Source organism: Hibiscus syriacus, unplaced genomic scaffold (assembly GCF_006381635.1).
Source record: "Hibiscus syriacus cultivar Baekdansim isolate YM2019G1 unplaced genomic scaffold, ASM638163v2 tig00110450_pilon, whole genome shotgun sequence".
In the NCBI taxonomy this organism is placed as follows: Eukaryota; Viridiplantae; Streptophyta; class Magnoliopsida; order Malvales; family Malvaceae; genus Hibiscus; species Hibiscus syriacus.
Genome location: NW_024062743.1, coordinates 8,353,604 through 8,380,508, shown reverse-complemented (window position 1 = coordinate 8,380,508; position 26,905 = coordinate 8,353,604). Strand labels below are relative to the sequence as shown.

The 26,905-nt window shown below is 33.8% G+C and overlaps 1 protein-coding gene across 1 annotated transcript; it reads left to right on the top strand.

Moving 5' to 3' along the window:
• The first annotated feature begins 22,185 nt into the window (after window positions 1–22,185).
• Window positions 22,186–25,391, top strand: LOC120125978 (UDP-glucuronic acid decarboxylase 1-like). The gene is made up of 7 exons (XM_039144289.1): window positions 22,186–23,045; window positions 23,289–23,436; window positions 23,540–23,619; window positions 24,456–24,539; window positions 24,637–24,711; window positions 24,925–25,017; window positions 25,111–25,391. Exons 1-7 carry the CDS (start codon window positions 22,425–22,427, stop codon window positions 25,336–25,338), a joined length of 1,329 nt encoding a protein of 442 aa, XP_039000220.1. The 5' UTR covers window positions 22,186–22,424; the 3' UTR covers window positions 25,339–25,391.
• Window positions 25,392–26,905: the final 1,514 nt, after the last annotated feature.

The window sequence follows — 26,905 nt, the reverse complement described above, 5'->3', positions numbered from 1 at the left end:
ACTAATTATCACCATCATGTTTCTTCTTATATTGATGTTAATAGTTGTTTTTCACTCTTTTAGAATTAATCTATGATTTCTGAAAATAGTTATTTGACAGAAACATTGTTGTCTCTATAAGCAATTGGTTTGATAGCTTTTTCTGTATTTTGATTGTAATTCTTAACCATATATGGATGCCACTTTACGAACAGTGTGTGACAACAAATGAGAAAAGGTAAAGATAAAGTTTAGGACCCCATGTTCTCTTCAATAATTTTAAATTTTGTCAACTATTATTTGTTCTCATCAATGGACTCATCACTAGGATACGTGTTGCATGTAAAATAATTTTTATGTCTTATTCCCGTGATTGGTGTCTGTCACTTTTTTTCTTTTACTAGAAACGAGAATGATTGAAACTACTATTGGTCTGGCCTGCAGATTATGACATGATTAACGGGCCCATCTTCATACTGCTAGCATATTTCAAAAAGCTTTGGTGATGAATTCTTTATGTTATTTCGCTAGAATTTCCAACTATTGCAGCCTTCTTGTACTTTCTTCACCAGCCATGGTGGTTGGTCTATCTTTTTTTTTCACTATTTAATGTGTCAGGTATTTCTCTCATAACATTGTCTTTATATATAAACACAACTAGAAATCCTTGTGTTCTTCACCTTCATCATACAATAACTTTTCTGATCCAATATGTTGCGACTTATTTTAACATGGTTTTGTGCTGATTTTTCATTGACATATATGGTTTTGTACTGCTTTTGACCATTATTTTCCAAATACTCTTGTCATTTGATTTACTTGTTTTAAAGCTTTTGGATATTTTTTGGTATCTCCAACTTCTTAGTATTGAATTTACATTTTATAAAATAATTATATCTCACATATATTGGCAAGAGAAATTAAAAAAATAAGTAGGGTTTAATTAAAAACTTTACAAATTTCAATTCACTAAGGAAGAACTTCACCCTTGATCTTCATTAGTTCGTTTATCATTTAGGTATTCCATTAATAGTGGAAGTTAATTAATTAATACTTTAAATCATAATTTCTAATGACTCGATTTCTTCTCTACATTATCATCGTGCATAATTTATTTTTTGGTTTTCCAATTTGCTAACCCACTTATTTCTTTTCTTTTCTTTTTTTGAGTGTTTTAAATGGAGATGGTGTAAAGCTTGGCCAGTAGGCATAGGGGCATTGGCAGTAGTAGCTTGGATCGGGACAAACATTTATCATAATTTATAAATAATTATGTACTTTATTGTAATTTATAAATAGTTATGTACTTTATTATAATTTATGAATAGTTTTGTACTTTATTATAATATTTATTGTAATTTATAAATAGTTTTGTACTTTATTATAATTTATAAAAATTGTAAATTATTGTAATTTAAAAAAAGTTTTGTATTTTGTTGTAATTTATAAATAGTTTTGTACGTAACTGAAATTTATAAAAATATTTGTCCTTTATTATAATTTCCAAAATGTTTTGTCCTTTATTGTAATTCCATAAGTTTAGTCTTTTATTTTAATTTATGATCTTCTATTTTTAATAAAGAAAGTGTGACGATATTTTTTCATCATTAATACAATTATTATATTATCAATGACAATAATAAGAATAATTAATGACATATTTTTTTATATTATTTCATGAAATAATTAATTGTCATTGAATACAAATTATAAGGTATCATTATGTGTTAACATCACTATATGTTTAATAATACGTGACGAAAATATATATATCGTCACATTTGACATTTAGTGACACACCTAGCGCGCGACGTCAATTTACGTCACAAAATATAAATTGTGACGTAAATGTAAGTTTCACTGACACTACTTTAGATGTCGCAAATAAATAAATTTGTTATAGCCCCAAAAGGAAGGGCTGGTTACCGAAGCTTGATGAAACACTTTGGGTTTATCGTACAACATTTAAGACTACATTAGGGATGTTCCCATTTAAATTGGTGTATGGAAAGGCATGCTATATCCCGATTGAGTTGGAGCACAAAAGCCTATTGGGCTATCAAGAAACTCAATTTTGATGCCCAATTAGCTGGTGAACGAAGATTATTGGAGCTCAATGAGATGGAGTAGTTTAGGGCGCAGGCTTATGAAAATGCCAAGCTATACAAGGAAAGAACGAAGAAGTGGCATGATCAAACTCTTTCGCCAAGGTATTTTCATATTGGTCAACAGGTGCCCCTCTACAATTCAAGATTGAAACTCTTCCCAGGAAAGCTCAAGTCAAGATGGAATGAATATTTTGAGGTACACCAAGTATACCCTCACGGAGTTGTAGACATTAAAAATCTAGACGATGGGATAATTTTCAAGGTCAATGGCCAACGCTTGAAGGCATACACTGGAGCCCCCATTGTGTGAGATAATCCAACGCTTTACTTCTATTTCATAAATAACATGTGCAATTTTATTTAGTTCTTTTATTTATGTTAATATTTCCATTTTTACCTATTTTCACGTTTTCTTCTAGGGTAATATTTTATGTTCATCCATGCAAGGTGGCGGTTGAAGACTCAACGACAAAAAGGACAAAACCCTACTTTTAAGGTTTTGGGTGACAAACAGGCAAAAGGGAAAGGGAAAATTTACTTTTTATTTTTCAAAAACAATTTTTTAACTTTTTAACTATTTTCTCTTTCCACTTTTTCATTCCTCAATTATTACCTTTACCTTTTTGTCTCCATCAAACCCCCACCGTTTTTTTATTTTCACCTTTACTCTCTATGTTTTCCCTTTGTTATCTTTAACTCTTCATATTTTGCTTAGCTAAAAATCATATAGCTTAAAAAGTTTCAAGTTTTTTTCCTTTTTCTTTGTCTAATCGAGTAACCACGGTGCGTTCTCATCCAGCAGGTGCCAACCCTCATTTTCCTCAGCAATTCAAGGACGATGCGATAAAAAAACGGTTCTAAAGTATCAAGAATCGAAAGCTTTTCTCTGAGCAAGGGTTTGTCTTCTCTTGTGACAACAATCGTGACTTAAGACCAGATGTAATGAATGTTGTTAACCGGAACAAATGACACTATGTTCGTAAGGTACCCGATCAACATCACTGGCTCTCATGTCAGAGAGAGTTTTACGCGAATATCTCTGACCCAAAGCGAAGATACATTTATGTTTGAGGTAAAAATCTTCACTTTTCTTTCATTAATTGTTACTTTAAACTTCAGGGTGTTAATCATCATACCAAGTTTGAGGAGGAGGCCAATTATGAGACCTATATGGGAGTTATTGTAACACCCTCAACCCATACCCGACCCGGATACGAGTCCAGGATGTCACATAGACTAAACAAAATAATATTCTTTAAAAAAACGATAAAACATTTGAACTTATATTATTAAAATACAATAATATACATATGTGAATACAAGTTTATCAAAATACTCAGAGCATACACAACTTGACCATTTTGATTACATGCCAACATTCATTTACATAACAAAAGGACCTACTGATTAAGTTGCCTCTGATCTGATAGTTGCAGGAGTAGTGTTGTCCAGCTGCTTAACCTGTCTCGTCTACTTTCTCGAATCCTACGTGTGAAACACTCACACGCTAAGTCATCGACTTAGTGAGGCAAAATAATAATAATGACAATGAAGAAATGTAATGGAAATGTCATAATAAAATGGAATGAGATGAAATCAAATACTTAACCATGCAGTTTAAATCACCATGTTCCTTACCTGTAAGCATAGTATATTAACATTCATGAATTCGTATTAATAAGATTATTGGCCCATGATACCATACTTAGAACCTAAGGTATGTGAGTACTGTGAGGTTGTGCACTATACTGTCACCATAACTCGTATAAATGCACCGAATTACAACGTAGAATTGCACCAAAGTGCCGCGTAGAATTGCACCATAGTGCCATATAAGATTGTCCCTAAGGATCACATAGATAATTCCTTAAGAATCATATACATATGCCAAGGATCAAGTATGTGTTTCAAAAGACCTCACACATGTTCCAAAGAATACATATATGTCCCGAAGGACCGCGTAGACCCTCTACTCTTGGCATGCCAACTATACCTATAGTTCTCATCTACATAACATGGGCTTTTCCCAAATTACATAATATATCACATAGAAATATCATTTCCTTACCTTCATCACATAGCTCATATAACTTTGCATACATATTCATTTAAAACATGCTACACAATGCACATAGTATGAATTAATATCATGCTTCACAATATGAAATGAATCATGCATCAATGTATTGAATCTAGACTTCTCACAAGTCTAGAACTAATTATATCGTTATAATCATGTTATGCATATGCACTCACCTATATTTCCTTGCTTTTTCCTCGATCGATCTTACTAGGCAATTGTTCTGGAACTTGTTTAGACTCTGTATCTACATAGTAATTCATTGATACTTATCAGTATACTAATTAATATATTCTAAACTATCATTTCTTGGGCAAAAAGAAAAGCCATTTTCATCTTTTAATGAAGGTATGAATCGATGCACTACACCATCTATCGATGCATCCCTTGACGGGTGCATCGATGCACTATCTATGCTTCGATACAGAAATCCTATTCGATGTTTGTATTTAAGGGGGTGCATCGATGCACTACTTGTGCATCGATGCACTACTTGTGCATCGATGCACTGATGGCATTCTATGTTTTTATTTTAAATTAGTGCATTGATGCACTTGAACAATTTCTGGGATTTATCCTTGATGCATCGATGCACATAGCCCAGAAATGTTATTTTGAGCATGAAAATCTCTTTATAATCCTCTCAACACTTCATAATTCACCTCTTTTTGTATCCCTAACTTGTATACACTTACTTAAACTAATTATTATCCATTCAATACTTCTAAAACTTAGAAATCCAATCCTCCATATGGAATTTAAGAATCTCACTCAATTTCCAACATGTTCTAATTTTAATTCTAATACTTCCCATTCCTTAATTAGCTTGACCACAAGTCAAATCCCACTTCTAATTCTTATTATGAACTCTATTCTAAGATTTCACTTTTCTACTTCCTTTCTTTAATCCTTCCTAACTCCATCATTTTTTTATTTTAAGATAACCTAAGCTTTCCTTAAGCTTAGTTATCATCTAATGATCAATAAGCAACCTTAAACTCATCAAGAATTTGATTAACAAGAAAACTCACCTTTAGCTTGGCTTCACGATGGAGAAGAATAATGAAGAAGAAGAGAAATCTGGAAACTTTGGTTCTCTCCAATAGCTTCCACGTGGGTATAAAATATCCTCAAGTAATATTTAATTATTTCCCTTATTAAAAGACTTATTTACCCATTTAGTTCCTCATTCTTTGCTAATTGATCCTACATAAAACATTTCAATCAATTCTTTAAACTTTTTAATTTATCCAATTTGGTCACTGGATTTTTAAATCTCACAATTTGATCACTAACCCGGTATGGAGGATGTTACAAATCTCCCTCCCTTAAGAAAAATTCGTCCTCGAATTTTCATTGCATAAACAGATGAGGATATTGAAGTCGCATATCTTCTTCACGTTCCCACGTGGCTTCTTCTACCTTGTGATTTCTCCAAAGAACTTTGACCAAATGAACCGTTTTATTTCTCAATTACTTAACTTCGTGAGCCAATATTTGTATTGGTTCCTCTTCATAGGTCAAATCAGGCTGAACTTCTACTTGTTCTGGTGTAACAATGTGAGAGGGATCGGACCTATATCTTCGTAACATGGACACATGGAAAACATTATGAATTTTCTCCATTTCTGGTGGCAAAGATAACTGGTATGCCACTGGTCCTATTCTTTTAACAACTTCATACGGCCCGATGAATCTAGGACTTAGCTTTCCTTTCCAACCAAATCGTAATAATTTTTTCCATGGTGATACCTTCAGAAACACTTTATCCCCAACTTCAAATTCAATCTCCTTTATTTTAATGTCAGAATAGGAGTTTTGCCGATCAAATGTTACTTTTAGGTTATGTTGAATTTCCCGAACTTTCTCTTCCATATCTTGAATCAAATCTGGAATGAGTACATTTCGATCTTTGAGCTCATACCAGTTTAATGGCGTATGACACTTCCTCCCATATAATGCCTCAAAGGGTGCCATTTTAATACTGGACTGATAACTATTGTTGTAAGCGAACTCCGCCAGTGGTAAGTATTTCTCCCACGACCCTTTAAACTCAATGACACATGCTCGCAACATATCTTCCAATATTTGAATTGTTCTTTCTGATTGTCCGTCTGTCTAAGGGTGAAAGGCGATACTAAAATTTAAGTGAGTCCCCAATGCTCCATGCAAGGATTTCCAGAATCTAGAGGTGAATCGAGGATCTCGATAAGAAATTATAGAAACAGGCACTCCATGCAATCTAATAATTTCTCTAATATACAGTTTCAAATACTTTTCCATAGAGAAATCTGTTCTGACAAGAAGGAAATGTGCTGACTTGGTCAATCGATCAACAATTACCTAGATTGAATCTCTTTTGTTTGGAGTCAAGGGTAACCCCGAAAAAAAATCCATCGTTACATTTTCCCACTTTCATTGTGGAATGGAAAGTGTTTGCAATAATCCAGACGGAACTTGATGTTCGACTTTGACTTACTGACATGTTAAGCACTTGGACACAAATTCAGTAATGCTTCGTTTCATCCCTGGCCACCAATACCGATATTTTAAATACATATACATCTTGGTTCCACCCGGGTGCATCGTCAATAGACTGCAATGAGCCTCTGTCAATAAATCTTTCTTCAACTCTTCATCGTCTGGTATCACAATTCTTTCTTTATAATACAATTTCCCATTACACTTCACCTCAAAATCCTTAATTTCTTTATTCTTTACTTGCTCTATTCTTTTCAAACATATTCCATCTTGGCTTTGCAATTCTCCTATTAGGTCCAACCATGATGGTTTAAGTTTTAACTCTGCACTTAGATCACCGTCTCCAGTCAAAGATAACCTCGTACCCATAGCTCGTAAAGCTGCAAACGTTTTTCTACTCAAAGCATCTGCTACCGCGTTAGCCTTTCCGGGATGATAGTAAATTATTATATCATAATCTCTCAAAAACTCAACCCATCTCATTTGTCTCAAATTAAGCTCTTTTTGAGTCATCAGGTATTTCAAGCTCTTATGATCCGTATACAAGTTACATCGTTCTCCATACAGATAATGACACCAAATCTTGAGAGCGAATACCACTACAGCCATTTCTAAATCATGGGTGGGGTAATTCTTTTTATGTGGTTTCAACTGTCTCGATACATACACTACCACCTTCCCTTCTTGCATTAATACACCCCAACCCATTATGGGAAGCGTCACTGTATACAACAAAATGCTTACCAGATTCTGGTTGAACCAATACAAGAGTTTATGTCAGAATTCTCTTTAAAGCTTCAAAACTTTCTTGACATTTCGAAGTCCAAACAAACGGTACATTCTTTCTCATCAGCTTTGTTAAAGGCAACACTATCATTGAAAAATTCTTAACGAATCTTCGATAATAACCGGCAAGTCCAAGGAAACTCTAAACTTCAGATACATTCTTTGGAACTTCCCAGTCCATTATAGCTTTTACCTTTTGAGGGTCCACCCGAATCCCATTTTTAGAGATCACATGCCCCAAGAAAATTACTTCATTTAGCCAAAATTCACATTTGGAGAATTTGGCATAAATCTTATTATCTCTGAGAATTTACAAAACTATTCGCAAATGTGCGCTATGCTCTTCAATGGACTTCGAGTAAACCAATATGTCATCAATAAAGACAATAATAAACTGGTCCAAATAGGGCTGAAAAATCATGTTCATGAGATCCATGAAAGCAGCAGGTGCATTCGTTACTCCGAATGACATTACAGTGAATTCATAATGGCCATATCTCGTTCTAAAAGCAGTCTTTTGAATGTCCTTCTCGTGAATCTTCAATTGGTGATAACCCAAACGTAGATTGATCTTCGAGAATACCGAAACTCCTTTTAGCTGATCAAACAAGTCATCAATGCACGGGAGGGGATACTTATTCTTGATGGTCACCTTATTAAGCTGTCGATAATCAATGCAGAGACACATTCACCCATCCTTCTTCTTAACAAATAACACCGAAGCTCCCCAAGGCAACATACTTGGTCAAATAAATCCCTTCTCTAACAACTCTTGCAATTCTTTCAGAGCTATCCGATAAGGTGTCATTGCAATCGGAGCTGTTCCCGGCATTACTTCAATTTGAAATTCTACATCTCTATATGGAGGTAATCCTGGCAACTCAGCAGGGAAAACATCAGGGAATTCCCGAACTATTGAAATCTCATCTAATCCTTTCTCTTTAGCTCTTGTATCTATCACATTTGCAAGAAAACCTTGACATCCTTGTAGCAATAACTTCTTAGCAGACATTCATGATATTACATTTGCTAAAAGATTAAACCTTTCACTGATCACACTTATTTATGTTCTTTATGGACTCTTCAGGGTTACCTTTTTCGATCTGCAATTAACATCCCCATAGTAACGGAACGACCAATCCATTCTCAGAATCACTTCAAACTCGTCAAAGGGTAACTCCATCAGATTAGTAGGGAATTTAATTCCCTGAATCTTTATGAGACACCCCTTACAGACTTTGTTCACCCGAGCACTATGGCCTAAAGGATTAGTTACTATAATCTCATTACTCGTAGCTTCTAAGGGGATCCTCAATTCCTTTACTAACTTACTTGTAATGTAAGAATAATTAGAACCCGGATCAATCAGTACCAATACTAATTTATCATACAGCTAGAAAGTGCCTGCTATAATATCGGGATCATCACAGTCTTCACTTGTCTTTAAATTGTATATCCGTGCGGTTGACCGAACTTCAGGTTGAACAGAGGATTCATATTGGTTCCTTCTTCTTCCTCTTCCTCGTCCTCTCTGTGAGGCAGAACCAACTCTCTCTGATGGTACAGGTTCACCAACCATCAACGGACAATCCCGGATAAAATATCCAGTATTTTTGCATCAGAACAAGTCCCAACAGCCATCTAACACGCCCCAAAATAGTTTTTCCCACAGTGCTGACACTGTCTTGCTTGACCCTGATTGGATATCATAACACCAGATCCCATTGACTGTGTCTGTCTAGGCCTTAATTGACTTACTCCTCTAGCAGAGGATGCAACTGATTTTGATCTAACTTGTGATCGAAATCCTGAGTCTCTTCCTCTTTTTGGTGGTGCTGAGCTAGAAGAAACACTTGTCCTCTTTGATGTCTAAACTCTTGAGTCCCCAAATCTCTCATTCTAATCCCTTTCAAGAGCCTTTGCATGATTGATCACCTCTTGGAACGAGGAAAAATTCAATACTATCAGCATCTCTTTCAATCTAGGGCGTAAGCCCTCCACAAACCATTTACATGCATCTTTTTCAGTAGGCACAAGTTCAGATGCAAACTGACTCACCTTGTTGAACTCGCATTCATACTTACATACAGATTGGTTCATCTGTTTCAAGTTCATAAACTCCTGCTTCATCAGCCGAATAAATTGATCTCCAATGTACTTATTTTTAAATTCATCTAAGAAAAAAGACCAAGTCAACTGGTCACTAGACATCCTCATGGTGACGTTCGTCCACCATATTCTTGCCTGACCCCTCAGTAACGAGACAGCTCCATCTAACTTCTTCACTTCAGAGCAGTAGAGACCATCCAACATGATTTTTAAATCATTTAACCAAAGATCCGCCGCAACCGGACCTTCCTCATATTCTCCCTTAAATTCGGGAGCTCCCAAACTTCTCAACTCTTTTGCTACATTCATTCTTTGAATTGGTGGGGCAGGAGGTTGAAAACGCATCAGAATAGCGTCCAACGTCCTGAAAAAAGTGTTTTGGTCTTGTACAGGCACTCCTTGAGATGTATGTCCTTCACCTTGCCTGGACAGGGCAGGTGAATTACTACTTTCAGTAGGCATATGTTCTCCCGCCTCACTTCGGGAGCTATTATGTCCGGACATCTAATAAAATAAACACATTGTTCTATTAGCAAGACATCATACTCATAATATACCAGATCAGAAGTTCTCACTATTTGTTGGTATGTATTCAATTTAAAGACTCTATAGACTCTATATGCCTAGAATCGGCTAAAACATAGCTCTGATACCATTAAATATAACACCCTCAACCCATACCCGACCCGGATACGGGTCCAGGATGTCACAATGACTAAACAAAATAATATTCTTTAAAAAAACGATAAAACATGTGAACTTATATTATTAAAATAAAATAATATACATATGTGAATACAAGTTTATCAAAATAATCAGAGCATACACAACTTGACCCTTTGATTACATGCAACTTCATTTACATAACAAAAGAACCTACTGATTAAGTTGCCTCTGATCTGATAGTTGCAGGAGTAGTGTTGTCCAGCTGCTTAACCTGTCTCGTCTACTTTCTCGGATCCTACGTGTGAAACACTCACACACTAAGCCATCGACTTATTGGGGAAATAGAATAATAATGACAATGAAGAAATGTAATGGAAATGCCATAATAAAATGGAATGAGATGAAATCAAATACTTAACCATGCAGTTTATATCACCATGTTCCTTACCTGTAAGCATAGTATATTAACATTCATGAATTCGTATTAATACGATTATTGGCCCATGATACCATACTGAGAACCTAAGGTAAGTGAGTATTGTGAGGTTGTGCACTATGCTGTCACCACAGCTCGTATAAATGCACCAAAGTGCCACGAAGAATTGTATCGAAGTGCCTCGTAGAATTGCTCCGTAGTGCCATATAAGATTGTCCCTAAGGACCACATAGATAATTCCTTAAGAATCATATACATATGCCAAGGATCAAGTATGTGTCTCAAAAGACCTCACACATGTTCCAAATAATACATATTTGTCCTGAAGGACCGCGTAGACCCTCTACTCTTGGCATGCCAACTATACCTATAGTTCTCATCTACATAACATGGGCTTTTCCCAAATTACATAATATATCGCATAGACATATCATTTCCTTACCTTCATCACATGACTCATATAACTTTGCATACATATTCATTTAAAACATGTTACACAATACACATAATATGAATTAATATCATGCTTCACAATATGAAATGAATCATGCATCAATGTATTGAATCTAGACTTCTCACAAGTCTAGAAATAATTATATCGTTATAATCATGTTATGCATATGCACTCACCTACATTTCCTTGTTTTTTCCTCGATCAATCTTACTAGGCAATTGTTCTAGAACTTGTCTAGGCTCTGTATCTACATAGTAATTCATTGATACTTATCAGTATACTAATTAATATATTCTAAACTATCATTTCTTGGGCAAAAAGAAAAGCCATTTTCATCTTTTAATGAAGGTATACATCGATGCACTACACCATGTATCGATGTATCCCTTGGCGGGTGCATCGATGCACTATCTATGCATCGATACAGAAATCCTATTCGATGTTTGTATTTAAGGGGGTGCATCGATGCACTACTTGTGCATCGATACACTGATGGCATTCGATGTTTTTATTTTAAATTAGTGCATCGATGCACTTTATGTGTATCGATACACCTTGAACAATTTCTGGGATTTATCCTTGATGCACCGGTATACATTGAATGTGTATCGATGCACATAGCCCAGAAATGTTATTTTGAGCACGAAAATCTCTTTATAATCCTCTCAATACTTCATAATTCACCTCATTTTATATCCCTAACTTGCATACACTTACTTAAACTAATTATTATCCATTCAATACTTCTAAAACTTAGAAATCCAATCCTCCATATGGAATTTAAGAATCTCACTCAATTTCCAACATGTTCTAATTTTAATTCTAACACTTCACATTCCTTAATTAGCTTGATGACAAGTCAAATCCCACTTCTAATTCTTATTATGAACTCTATTCCAAGATTTCACTTTTCTACTTTCTTTCTTTTATCCTTCCTAACTCCATCATCTTTTGATTTTAAGATAACCTAAGCTTTCCTTAAGCTTAGTTATCATTTAATGATCAATAAGCAACCTTAAATTCATCAAGAATTTGATTAACAAGAAAACTCACCTTTAGCTTGGCTTCAGGATAGAGAAGAAGAAGAGAAATCTGGAAACTTTGGTTCTCTTCAATAGCTTCCACGTGGGTATAAAATATCCTCAACTAATATTTAATTATTTCCCTTATTAAAAGACTTTTTTACCCCTTTAGTTCCTCATTCTTTGCTAATTGATCCTACACAAAACATTTCAATCAATTCTTTGAACTCTTTAATTTATCAAATTTGGTCACTGAATTTTTAAATCTCACAATTTGATCACTAACCCGGTATGGAGAATGTTACAGTTATGAAAGATTTATGTTTTTCAAACTCTAAATGGAATGGTATACAAGCTAATCATCGCTCGATGAATCAAAAAAGGCTTCAACTAAGAGCGAAATTATGGAACCATTTCATGAAGCATAAGTTGATGCCAACCAGCCACAACACCACTGTCTTGTTGCCCTGGATGTTGATGTTGCACTCAATACTTACGGGAAGCTCAATCGATTTAGTTAAGATCATCGTGGAGTAAGCACATACATGTTTGAAGGGACCAACAAATTCTTTAGTATTTCCAAATCTCATTATGAAACTTTGTTGAAAGAATGGTGTCATTGAGGATAACTTTGATGAAATATTATCCAGGTTGAGCGGTATTATAGAGGCAAAGTTATTGGTACTATTAGGGTTTCATAAGGATAAACCCGAGGCAACTCCAGACACTGACGCAAAACCAAATGTCACAGTAAGGTTATATACAATTGTCGAGACTTTCAGGCAGACTAAGGAATAACTTGAGTCTCTATCAGGTGATCTCCAAAGATTCTTTGCCTATGGGAGTGCATCTTGTCAATGAATGAAGATACCTCGTCATTTCTAGATACCCCAACGTCTGCATCTTGCCAATGAATGAAGATGCTTCGACATTTCTAGATACCCCAATACCTGAGCCACAAGATACTGCCCAAACTACCATGGTGCCAAAAGAAGAAGAATAAGAGATAAACCCTCAGTTATAAACTCGAATCGATCTATAATAACCAATATATGTTCATGCTACTAATACAGAGCCTACAAGTGAGATGCCCAAACAAACCAAAATGCCACAATAATCTCCCCCGTGTAGGACTAAATGATGACTGAAGAAGTCTATGGGGCGTATGGAGAATCCATCCGCCAAGGACCTTGAGAGCATTCACTCCCCACCTGATGTCTGCTGAACTAGTATCAGACTCAAAACAGAGCCTTTTCCCATTGAAGAGGCACACCAGGTGTAACACATCCTCTACGACACCACCACCATCTTAGATAAGTCGAGGTCCTTGCATTTCATTGCATTACATTGTATACATAGCAAGTAGTTTAGTTTTTAACTTAGTTTATTTTATGCATTGAGGATAATGCAACCCTCAAATTTGGGGGAAGTAGTGTTCATATTAGGTAATTTTCATGACAGTGTTAGCAGAATTAATTTATCATTGCACTAGTAAGAATTAGGATAGTTTGTTGGAATAAGTTGATGATACTCGATAATGTACTTCTTTATGGCTAGAACTAAATGTACATGACTTTGGAGTTGGATAGGATTTGGTCTAGGACTTGGTTGTTTGTTCTTTTAATTGTTACACTATTGTATGCTATCTATGTTTAAAAATTTTAGAATTTTTTTAGGAAATAAAGCTTGAAGGTCTTAGTGTGTATTAAAGAGAATGAACTTAATTACTCAAATTAAATTCCCTTATGTTTGTAAATTATGATTAATTATGAATAAATGCTTTGACATAAATGTAGAGGGTTATTTCTATTTGCTATGGCATTGCCTGGATACTGGTTTCAATAAATGGTAGCTATAGCATACGAGTGAATGAAATTAGTCATTGGATGACTCTACCTACTAGCTCGGGGATGAGGTGTTTGCTCCACTTCATTCTCAAGTATATGAAAGTAGTTGTGATAGGTTATATCCCCTCGTAGCAGTGTATATATATATATAATTAAGTTATGTTAAATGTTAAGGAAATGGGAGTAATGAACTTTGCTTAAATTTGAACATATGCTATGGCAGAATAGTAGACTTCCTTAGAATTTTCCTAACTTGACTAAGCATAGATTGGATATAGTCACGCACACACACTCGCAAAATACCTTTTCCTAGGATAACATTCTTGAAATATCCACTTGTCTACCTTGTTGAAGCCAATACATTTATGAGGGCTGAAACGTTATCCCATATAATTGTCCTAATATTGAACTTTGCCATGACATTTTTTTCTAACTACTATTCATTGCTTGAGGACAAGCAATAGCTTAAGTTTGGTGGTTTGATAACTCCGTAAAAATGATATATTTAGGGCATTTTTACTTAAGTTATTGGCTATCTTAAAGCACATATAGGTTCATATATATGCATTTAGGAGCATATTATTGCATTTGGTGATTTAGATTTGTTGTGGCATATTATTTTGTAAATGGTGTTGTTTTACGGGGAAGGTTGTGTTTTGTTGATGATGTGCAGCTTGATAAAAAAATGGTGAGCATGGAGAATTGTCGAGTATTACCATATGGTGAGAAAAAGAGAATTGCCAAGGTAATTTAGGATGACTTCTAGATGCATAAAAAGGAAAAAATGAAGAATATATTTTATGGGAGCTGCCAGCTATCTAGTATTCATGTGTTTTCTGCTGGTACCCACCTAGGAGAGGACCACTGCCACCTTTTTACCCATTTTCACATTAAGGGAATATACCCTAGGGTACTATGGGAATTTTCGCAATAAAAACTATAATATTCCCCTGTATAAATAGAAAATATGGGCACAAAAATTAATCAGGGATTCTTTTAGTAAAGTAGTGAGCTAAGTAAGAGAGAGGCGGCTGAAAGCTTCTAAATTTTTTCCCTTTTCATCTTTTCAAATGTTTTCTCTATAAACAAGCTCAAGGGAGTGGCGAGCTAGGCGTCCAAGATGAGCTAGTGTCATTAAGGTATCATTCGTCATGGTCTGAGGAGCAACTAGCAGTGCGCGTTGGGAGTTTCCTCTACCCTTATACTTATATTTTCTTTTGATTACTTGGGTTATATAGAACGGATTATTCTCTTGGATATTTTGAATCCTCCATGAACTAAACCTTATTTGGTGTGGGTTTTTTTATGGATGATTAAGTGTTTGTTTTAATGAATGATTTGAGTTTTTATGTTTATCTATTTGTTATGCTCATTGTGCTTAATTAGTTAGGATTCTAAGAGCTATGAGAATAGCCATTTCTTAGGTAGAATACTTAGTGTTCAAGAAAAACTAAGTTAAAGATCCATACTATTCGAGAGAAACTAAGGGAGGATCAACATGAGTAATGGATTTTATCTGCTAACTAAGACCTAATCCACCTCAAAAATAAGGATAGGATTTCAATGACTAAAAGGAGTAATGCTTATTCGATAGGTTTGATGCTACTATTCACGCTAAGAGGTATTGCCCTGACATTTTTATCTGTCATGTCTCATGACTAGAGATAGCTTAGGTGCACTCTTAGTAAACTCTGTCGAGCAAATAGACCATTTAAGTTTGAATCATTCTGAGAGGTAAAGCTTAGGATTCCTTAGCAACCCCACCATTCATTCCCATAGTAGCTTGTTTTGTGAAGATTATTAAGTCTATTTATTTATTTTCGAATTCTCAACTCATTTTACCTTGACATTTTCAGTTATTTACATTTCAAAAAAATTTTTAATTGCCACGACATTTTCATTTGCCACATTGCTATCACATCTAATTTTGCCATTTTATTTCTACACTACCATTGAACCCTCATCTTTATACATCTCGTTTTGCCACAACATATTTACTTGTGCATATCATCACTTTAACCATACTTAGATAATTTAGTATTCGTGCCTTAACTTAACTTGCAATTTCCTCCAATCCCTGTAAGAACGATACTCATTCATTACTTTATTACTTATTCGATTGAGTATACTTAGCACATATTTTATGTCCAATTTATAGTACTCAAAACACAACACACTCTTGTAAGTATCTCTCCTCGATGTAGCATCTCTGAAAATTCCCTTTAAAAAGTTCCCAAGTCAACTGATCCTCGAGATACTTCTGGAAATTGAATTCCACCATCTCATCGCTTCCTTCTTAAGCAAAGCTAATGCTCCATTCAGTTTCTGCTTAGGCCTCAGCTCCATCTCATCCATGATCCTCTCGGTATTATTCAACCAATACTCAGCATCTATAGGAGGTTCCCCAAAAATACCATTAAACGAAACCACTCCATCAGCCACTAGGGACGTAGATATATCCACAACAGAAATATTAGCAGAAACTGCCTTTTGAAACATGTGATAAACAACTCTTTCTATGGAACCCCGATCCATCTTAGCATATGCATCATCGATAAAGGAAGGGTCTCCCGCAAGTGTAATTGGATCCTTTCGGGGAGTAGACGGATGGACACACGGAGCAGGATGATCTATAGCTAAAGTCAGATCCTTAGAAGAAACAGAATGCTGAGTCACTCACCAACGATCACAGCCAAGGCCTGTCCTACGACCTTGAACACTCATAGAATCAAATCTAATAAACTCTACAAAAATAATTTAAACCTAAGTTAGACTGGCACCAGAAATCTTAAATCCATTGAAAACTTGTAAAACAAGGTGACACAAAGTTTGTAAATATCAGAAACATCTTTGAAAATACAATATTTTGACTCATCCACAGTCTGAATGTTTAAAACCGAAAGCTCTGATACCATCAAATATAACCCCCTAGACCCTGTCTAGAAGGTATGCCTGAATCTTAGTGGTCTCATGCCATATACATAATTTATTTTCAGATTCGAAATGCAATTAAAATCCATTTCAAAAAATAAAATATAAAAAATAGTAAAATACAAAAATAATCATCAAAAAAGTCTATGCGGTAAATATACAGAGACAATAGCATCAAAAGCAAAATATTGGTAATACAGATGCGTGAAGATAGTAGTAAAAACACGTGTCACCAAAGTATAACAAAAAAGGCATATAGAAATATACAACAATATAAAAGTGAGGAGATAGCGGTCATCATGATGCCAAGTCCGTGTACACTGTCTGGTACTATCTGAAAAGTTAAAAATTAAAGAATGAGCTAAAAAGCCCAATGTCCTCCTTACGGTGTATAAAACATACAGATAAATACTTTAGTAAAAATATATTTTATAAAAAACACGTTCTTTCAAACATGAACACTACTCCAACTGAACACCAAAATGTGTAGGTTCCTTCGAACTATACACCCACTTGTACACCCGGTAAGGATCTTATACTAATAGCATAAGGGCCTACGGTAAGGTATTAGCCAATGCACAAAGTAGAGGAGCTTACGATAAGGTCTTACAAGTCAAAGACTAGGCGTGAGATACTTCCTCCAATCATATCTTCTCAATGATAGTATATATGCATTAATTTAAGTGGAAACAATACTTTTATTTAATAAAACATTAAAATATGTCATTTTTCAGAATCAGATACAAACATACGATAACTAGAGATCATATCATAATTATATGGTAATTAGATATTAGAAATTAAAGAAGACAGTAAAACATATATCATGCAGTCTGAATGTTTAAATTTCAAAATAGTTCAGAGAAATAGTTTAAAAACAGTACTGTAACACCAAATAGGAACACACTTGTACTGATCTGAGAAGTCTAGGATCGTAACCTACTTTTGGGTTTGCCTATCACGATTGGCGACGACGCTAGACCCTACGAATCAGAAAAACTATCTCAAAATCCTAACATAAAATAAATAATAAACTTTACTTAAACAATTTACAGAAACCTATAAGTTACTCTCGAAGAACGTATAGCCTGCTGATCTATCAGATGGGAAGTATCAAATCTGGTCAACCCTCGATTAGGGGAATCTCAAGTACCTTTATGAAAATATAATATCATATTAATTCCATATTCAAATCCCAAATAAATAAGTAGAAATACTAAAAATACTAAGTATTTTTGGATTAATGGACTCGATTCGGGGCTTTCATGTTAGAATTTAGCGAAGCGAACCGCAAAATCGGACTTAGGATGCCAAAAACCATCAAGAATGATATTTTTGAAAAAAGTCAACAGTCAACGCTGATCAAGAGTTAATGGCGGAGGTCAGACAGCGTTGTCAGTGGTGTGGTATGGTGTGGCTCGACACGACGCGACGTAGCTCGGTCGATTCAGGTTGGAGCGGTTCAGCTCAGTTGGATCGATTCGGGTTGGGCCGAATCAGATTTGGGTTTGGGCTGACAGGTGCACGGTTGAGTCAGATTATGTGGGTCGAGCAAATGGGTCAGCGGATCGGTTTGACCCGCTTCTAAAAACCCACTAAGCGGTGAACCTTCCCCACGCGCACAGGCGACGAATGGGTGCGTGTGCGGTGGCGTTTTAGCTAGAATTTTTTTAAAACTTAATTTAAAGCGTTTTAAGGCACTTACCAACCTTGGTTCACAAAGATAAATGGTGGAGACCCCGATTACGCTTTGTCAAAAAGTTGATGATGCTTACTTCGCCATACGCCAACGACGATCACAACATGGCAACCACCGTTGGACTCAGAACAAAACAAGGATTCTAATGGTTTGAACAGTGTTAATAACGGACCTTCAATCAGAAAGGAAACGACATTTAAAGGTATTTAGCTAAATTTTTCCAAAAAAATGGAAGGTTGAAGAGAGAGAGAGATTTTTTCCAAAAATATAAATTATGGGTTTTAAGATGGTTTTATACTCATAAAAAAGAAAATGGTATACTTATGCCATAAGTCCCTAGGCTTTTGAAACTTTTTGATTTGAGTCTTAATTTAACTAAAGTTTTATTTTGGTTCCTAAAATTTTCCAAAATTTTAGTTTAGTCTTCAAAATAAAATTAAGAAAAAATTTAACCCCGGAAATAGGGTGTGACATTAAACTATACTCATTAATGTTTAGAAGGATAGAGAGAATTGATGTAAATACATGAGTAATTATAATATTCTTTTTTTAGTAGGCTAAGATGATTACATGTTAGTATATATTTAGAATATTTTTTTAGTTATTAATGACACATACACATCATATTGGCATAATTGTTAGAACCTAGATCATCTAAAAAGAACAACATTCATTATTATTATTGATCGTATAAAGACATCAATGAGTTTTAAAAAAAATTATTATTACAAAATATTTTTATAGCTGGGGACATTCGTTCCCTAAAAATTTTAAATTATCAAATATTTTAGATATTTTCTTTGTATTTTTATTGACATTCTATTTTCGCCTCTCTTGAATTTTATAAGTCTTTCTTCTCTTAAAATTTTAAAAATCTGTCCCTCTAAAATAAAATCTTGTATTCGTCCCTGGTTGAAACTCTCATTGTCACTAGTGTTTTTTTAGAGAGACATGCCTACTTAATATTTAGTGTTTTGGCGTATTATTTTTGTTATTATTATTTTTAGGGTTAAAATAAAAAAAATCTCTAAACATTTTATTAACAAAAAAATCTAACTAAAAAATGACAAGACTTAGAGTGATTTTATATAATACTTTAAGGATTTATTTCTACTTAAAATAATTCTAGGACTTAAAGAAGAAATAAAACATATCTTTAAAGACTTTTTCCTTTAAGCTTTATTTTTATATCTTTCATGAATGAGTTATAATTCATATTTAGAATTCGTGTTTACGACTTATATTAATGTCATATCTAAAGTTTGATTTTGTGTTTTTTTGGCAATATGCTTTATTAAAAAAATCATATGTTATCAACGGGTGAGTTCAAGTGATAATCAGTTTGACATCATTTAAGCATGTCTTCAGTTTGACATCACTTAAGCATGTCTTAAGTTTGAGTTCTTGTGTATGCAGAAAATCTTATCTGGGAAACTCACCTACCAAAATCAGATATGCGACGCGGGTTGATCCGGATTAGTTACGTCGAAACATTGAAATCGGGAAGACAACAAAAAAAACTCATATGTTTGTTAAAAAATGTTTTTATTATATTGTATAATAAAATTAAAATATTTCGAAAATGTTATATCATATGTTTTTATCACTAACTCATAATTATCTTTTAAAAAACAACATTGATTAAAATTTAAATTTATTTGTCTTGAACTACACTCTTTAGTGCTTAGAAGGATGGAGAGAATTGACGTAAATAAATGAGTAATTACATTATTCTTTTATTTTTTTAATAGCGGTGATTATATGTTAGTATATATTTAAAATAATTTTAGTTATTCATAACATATACAAATCATACATTCTGTTAAAATTTAGATTATCTGGGAAGAACGACATTCATTTTTATTATTATTTAGGAAGAACAACATTCATTTTTATTATTGAAGTCATGAAGACATCAATGAGTTATTTTAATAATTTTTATTATTATCACAAAATATTTTTATAATATATTTTTTAATTATAACATGAGCTTCTTGTATGCATCACACATTATTTTGTTCAAAGTTTTGAGAAGAATAGTTTCGTTGGTTTCTACTTCAGTTTTTAAGTATACAAATTTTGAAGGATCATGTTAATCTTAAGGGTAATGTTCATTTTGAGGATTATATTAGTCAAAGACGATTTTATTTCTAAGGTAATGATTTTTCACGATATAGTTAAAGCTTTATTTTAATTCCATGAATTTATTTTCAGTCAGTGCATTTTACAGTAGTACTCTTTTCACGATATAATTAAGGCTTTTTATATATAACACGAACTTTATAACACATTCTTCTTTATTTATATGAATTATCAGTTGATATACCGATGATAGCATGTGTAGTTTGACTATGACCTTGATTAATATAAATTATATATTTATATTTTTTATTTAGATTTAAATGATAAAAAACTTGCTAAAGGACAAATATATATTTAATATAAAAATGAAATAATTTAATAAATTTAGAATATCAGAATAATTAGAAAAAAATATATAATTTTTTTTATTTTTATTAATAAATCTATCCTTGAATATTTAAATATTTAAAAAAACATTTTTAATTAGGTATAATGACAAAATTATTCTCTAACATTTGCGTAAATGGTTACTTTCTACTCTATTTTTTTAGCATTTTATCCCATAATATTTCAATTTTTGGTTAAAATAAATCATATTGAATGAAAATCGTTAGTTGATTAATGATCAAGTCATATTACTGATATAACATTTTTATATGTGTCTAATTACTAGCGTGACATGTGTCATGTCATATCATCACTTTTGGTGATATGATAAATGTCACGTTAGTAATATGGATTGATCGTTAGTTAACTAACAATTTTCTTTCAATAAGAATCGTTTTGACAGAAATTGAAACATTAGGGTAAAATACTCTAAAAAAATAGGGGCAAAACGACAAATTACTCAAACATTAGAGGGTATTTTTGTCATGATGACTTTTAATTATTATTGATGGAGTATTTTTTATAATAATTCATATTATTTTGAAATTTAAATTTATATACATACATAATTATAATATGTATCATAAAATATGTCATAAAAAATAAAAATATAATTATATTTTATTAATAAAAATTTAAAATTTCTTATAATTATAATATTATATTATTATTATTATTATTTTATTAAACTAAGGTAATTATACAATGATATCTATTCTAAGTACTCTTAATAATTTGACAATAAATATTTAATCATCCTTGTAATTGTTGGTGCTCGAACTCGTAACTTCTAACCATAACAACGATTCTTTTAATTATTTAAATAATTTAGTTCGTATGATATTATATAATTATTAAAATTAATTGCATGGTGATATTTAAATACATAATGATAATAACTTGCTACTTACCATGGAACGAGGAGGAAGACACAATCACAGCCGTAGTTATTCATTTCTGAATTACGGAGAATGGAGAGCACGGAGCCTATTTTATTTTCGTATACACTGGATTACTGAACCAAATTATCTTCAAAATTACTCCATTTCTGAATCATTGTTCATTAATAAATACTTCGAAAATAACAATAAATAACAACCATCATTTCATCTCTCTTATCTGATCTGCCTCTTTGTTTCAATCTCAAGATCCTTTTTCCCCCCACTTATTTTTGGTTAGAAAACAATGAATTGAAACGTGTTGCAGGTTTTCCTGTTTGAACTTTAGCTTCAGTTGTTCAACCCATGAAAACACCAACAAAATCTCCCTAGCTGAGAAGGGAGAAAAGAAAATCATTAATTCTTTCGAATTCCCTCGCAGAAAAGAAGAGAAAAAAAAAGCCCAGAAATTTGAAGCCATGAAACAGTTGCACAAGCAATCAAGCGTGAACCACAGGCGAGATGAGGAGATGTTAATACCTCAAACACCTCACTCACCCAAACCCTTGAAGCATCCCAGATCACTCCCCAGATCCATTAACTATCTCTTAAAGGAGCAACGGCTTTTGTTCATCTTCATCGGCATCTTAATCGGCTCCACTTTCTTCGTCCTCCAGCCAACTCTCTCTCGTTTAGGCCCATCTGAGACCCACCCTTCCATCCCCAGATCTTTCTCCAAAGACGACTTCGTAACCCACACCCAGGACTTTTCAGTTTCCACCAGACCGGTTCATGGCAAGGTGGGTCGGGTCCCCGTCGGGATCGGCCGGCGGAGGATGAGGATCGTAGTCACCGGTGGGGCTGGATTCGTTGGAAGCCATCTCGTCGATAAGCTAATTGGAAGAGGCGATGAAGTGATTGTTATCGATAATTTCTTCACTGGGAGGAAAGAAAACGTTGTTCATCTTTTCGGGAACCCCACGTTCGAACTCATCCGACACGACGTCGTCGAACCGATTCTCTTGGAAGTGGATCAAATCTATCATTTAGCTTGCCCTGCTTCTCCGGTTCATTATAAATATAATCCGGTCAAGACCATCATATCCTTTTCTAAAATTTAATGTCAATTTCGCTTTAGTATTTGGTATTTTTCTTCAACTTTCTATTTTTATTGATACTATTTGAGGTTTATATATATATAATAGAGTTAGAATTTACGTACATGATGGAAAACTTTGAGTTTTACACATACCTTAAAAATTATCTCATTGTTTAATTTTTTTTCTAGTATTATATATATATTGTATCATATTTATTTGAGATCCTTAACTTAGTGAGGTTACAAGACAAATGTGATGGGTACACTTAATATGTTGGGGCTTGCAAAGAGAGTTGGGGCAAGGTTCTTGCTTACGAGCACAAGTGAGGTTTATGGTGATCCCCTTCAGCATCCTCAGAAAGAAACCTATTGGGGAAATGTGAATCCAATTGGTAAAGGAGCTTATACGACAATTCAACGACGTTTTGTTCCGGTTGATGACTCTTCTTTGTTTTTGTGATGCTTAACGTTATTCGGTTTTATTAATGCGATTAGGGGAGAGGAGTTGCTACGATGAAGGAAAAAGGACTGCTGAAACCTTAACCATGGATTATCATCGAGGTGCTGGTGTTGAGGTATTTTCTTTTTTGTTTATTTACTTGAACAATCTATGACAATATTTGAGTTAAATTATCCCGTTGCATTGACTATCCTGTTATAATTTTACTTACTTCCAATCTCTAGCATGATCTGGTATTATTACTTGAAGTACTGTTGCCTTTGATATTTGATGAGCGCGAAAGAACTTGTGATGGGTTAATTGGTTTATAGATCCATAAAAAAGTAAGCAGATAAAGTGACTCTTGATGAAAGGTAATGTAGTATGACATGGATAGTTGTAGAATTTGTTATAAATGTTTTCTGTTGTCCACAAATCAGTCAGCTAGAGAAAAGGTAGGACCTGAATTTAGATATTTTTCGGAGTGATGTGCTAAAAGAGTAAGTTTATAAAAAATATGCAGTCTTATTTACAAATCACTTTTAGTAATGTGGTAGATGAATCTGTGTTATTGCGTTCAAAATGTGAATTTAGCCAGTTGAACCGTTCATCTGAATTTAGCCTAAACCTTAAGTATTAACTTCATATGAATACTGTTCAACTATGTATTTATTTATACATGCAATGCATTTTATCTATATTTTTAATTTTCTGACTGCCGGAGGTCTTCCACGGAAGCTACTCTCAACCTGGCGTTGGGGGCAGCCTACTACCCTACCTCCCCCTTACCCCATTGCATATGGGAATTGGGTTCTGTTGTTGTTGTTGTTGTTGTATGATGTGTACTACACAAGTTTTAATGTGAATATTATTAATAATGTATTTGAAAGGGAGATTAGAAAAGGTCAACATTACAAGAGAGATGTACGTGACTACATGTGATGATCAAATGATGATGCTTTCGATTTGCAGGTGCGAATTGCTCGTATTTTCAACACTTATGGTCCTCGCATGTGCTTGGATGATGGACGTGTCGTTAGCAATTTCGTTGCTCAGGTTGAGTGGTCCTATGGATCTTTTCTGGCTTTCACGTGTAGAATTCAGTTAGAGATTTCATATAACATATTTTAACAACCGTGACTTTATATCACAGGCCATTCGTAAGCAACCAATGACTGTTTATGGTGATGGGAAACAAACACGTAGCTTCCAATATGTTTCTGATTTGGTATGTCTGCTTATTTATTATCATAACTTCTCTTGATATGCTGCTTTTTTCTGGGTGACTTGTATTGGTATTTTTTTTCATTGGGATTAGAGGGAGGAAAGTAAAAACTTGTATAGGTTGATTTAATGGAGTGGTTAGAACTTAGAAGTGAGACAATTATGAATTTAATAAGTGTAATACAATTGAAGAGGATTTCGTACTCATGAATTACAGGTGGATGGACTTGTTGCTTTAATGGAAGGTGAGCACATAGGGCCCTTTAATCTTGGCAACCCAGGAGAATTCACTATGCTCGAATTGGCTAAGGTTTGTCCATGTGTATTCGATTTTCTTTTTGTTAACCAATTGAATCTGTTGGAATCATGGAGTCCTGAAATCATTTTCCTCCTGAGCTTTCAGGTTGTGAAAGACACAATTGATCCAAGTGCAACAATAGAATATAAACCAAATACGGCAGATGATCCCCATATGAGGAAACCGGATACCAGCAAAGCAAAGGAGCTGCTGAACTGGGAGCCGAAAATCCCCCTGAGAGAGGGGTTGCCCCTTATGGTGAATGATTTCCGGAATCGCATCTTGAACGAAGATGAAGGAAAAGGAGCTTATATGAAAAACAAGTATGTATAGTGTGAATGACAGCTGTGATTTGCCAATTCATTTCATTATTATTATTGTTATCTATCTGGAAAAATAATCAATTTCAGCCCTCTATAGGAAGATTTGATGTTCTTTCGTTTTATGATAATTAGCTCCCATTGCTCACATCTACATTATAGGAAGATTTGTTGTTCTTTCCTTTAATGATAATCAGCTCCCATTGTTCACATCTACATGATGTCTTTCGCACATGCATTATCGTCTTTGGCTGTTTATGGTTCATGGTAATTGCATTTTTTTTGACATGAATAACACAAATTTTTTGAGAAATTGAAGACAATTCATTAATTTTGATCAAAATTAATGAGATATTTGATGTTATTTTGTAGCATTTCTCCCAGTGTGATACAAAATTTATCTACTTCTCTCAAATATTTTTGAAGTTATCTCTTTTGTTCAAAGTTTTGAGAATAATAGTTTCGTTGGTTTCCACTTCAGTTTTTGGGTATACAAATTCTGAAGGATCATGTTAATCTTAGGGGCAATGTTCATTTCGAAGATTACATTAGTCGGGACAATTTTGTTTCTAAGGAAATAATTCTTTCACGATATAGTTCAAGCTTTGATTCAATTTCATGAATTTATTTTCAGTCGGTGCATTTTACAGTAGTACTATTTTCAACAATTTAGAAGTAAAATTATTATTAATGTTGAACAAGATGGTATCTGATCTCTCCAAACTCGAACCACTTGAAGGTATAAACTATCATCGATGATCTCTCCAAACTTGAACCACTTAAAGGTATAAACTATCATCGATGGTCACAAAGGATGATCATTTTCTTCGAACAACTTGAAGTGGGTTACATATTGGTCAATCCACCCATTACTGCCATAGATATTGCACAGATGTTGCTACAAATGCCACCTCTGGTATTGCTGCAATATGCAGATTCTCTAACCAATCTCATTACTAATTCCACTATCAAGGTGAAATTCGAAATAGATAACATAATGGTAAGAAGATACTTATTAAGTTATATGTCTAACAACTTATTTGATCATTTTGTCAAGGATAATAGTGTTAAGTTTATATTGGACATCTTAGATAAGAAGTATGAAACTGCTGATGTTGGGATCAATAAATGCTTCGTCGGTGAGTGTTTAAAATTCCAAATGACATGTGACAAATTCAGAATGGAAAAAATTCACGCTTACGAAAAACTTGTCTCTAAAATTCTAGCTGAGAGGATGAAGATATGTGAGATTCTCCGAATAAGTATTCTTATCGAGAAGTTGTTTAAGTTGTGGTTATACTACCACAATCTTTTGAAGCGCAAGAAAAAGGAAATCATTAAAAGAATTGGTATGTCACATAACGATATAAGAAATCAACTGACTCAAACATAAAACTTTTACATTATCTTTTCAATTCTCTTTTAAATTTTACTTTGTAAAATTAGTGTTATAATATCGAAATGATTATCGACAAACAAATAAATATGATCGAGAAAGAAAACAAAGAACACTAAGATTTACATTAAAAATTCAAAACGAAAAAACCACGTGCATAGAAGAATTTCACTAATATGAAGGA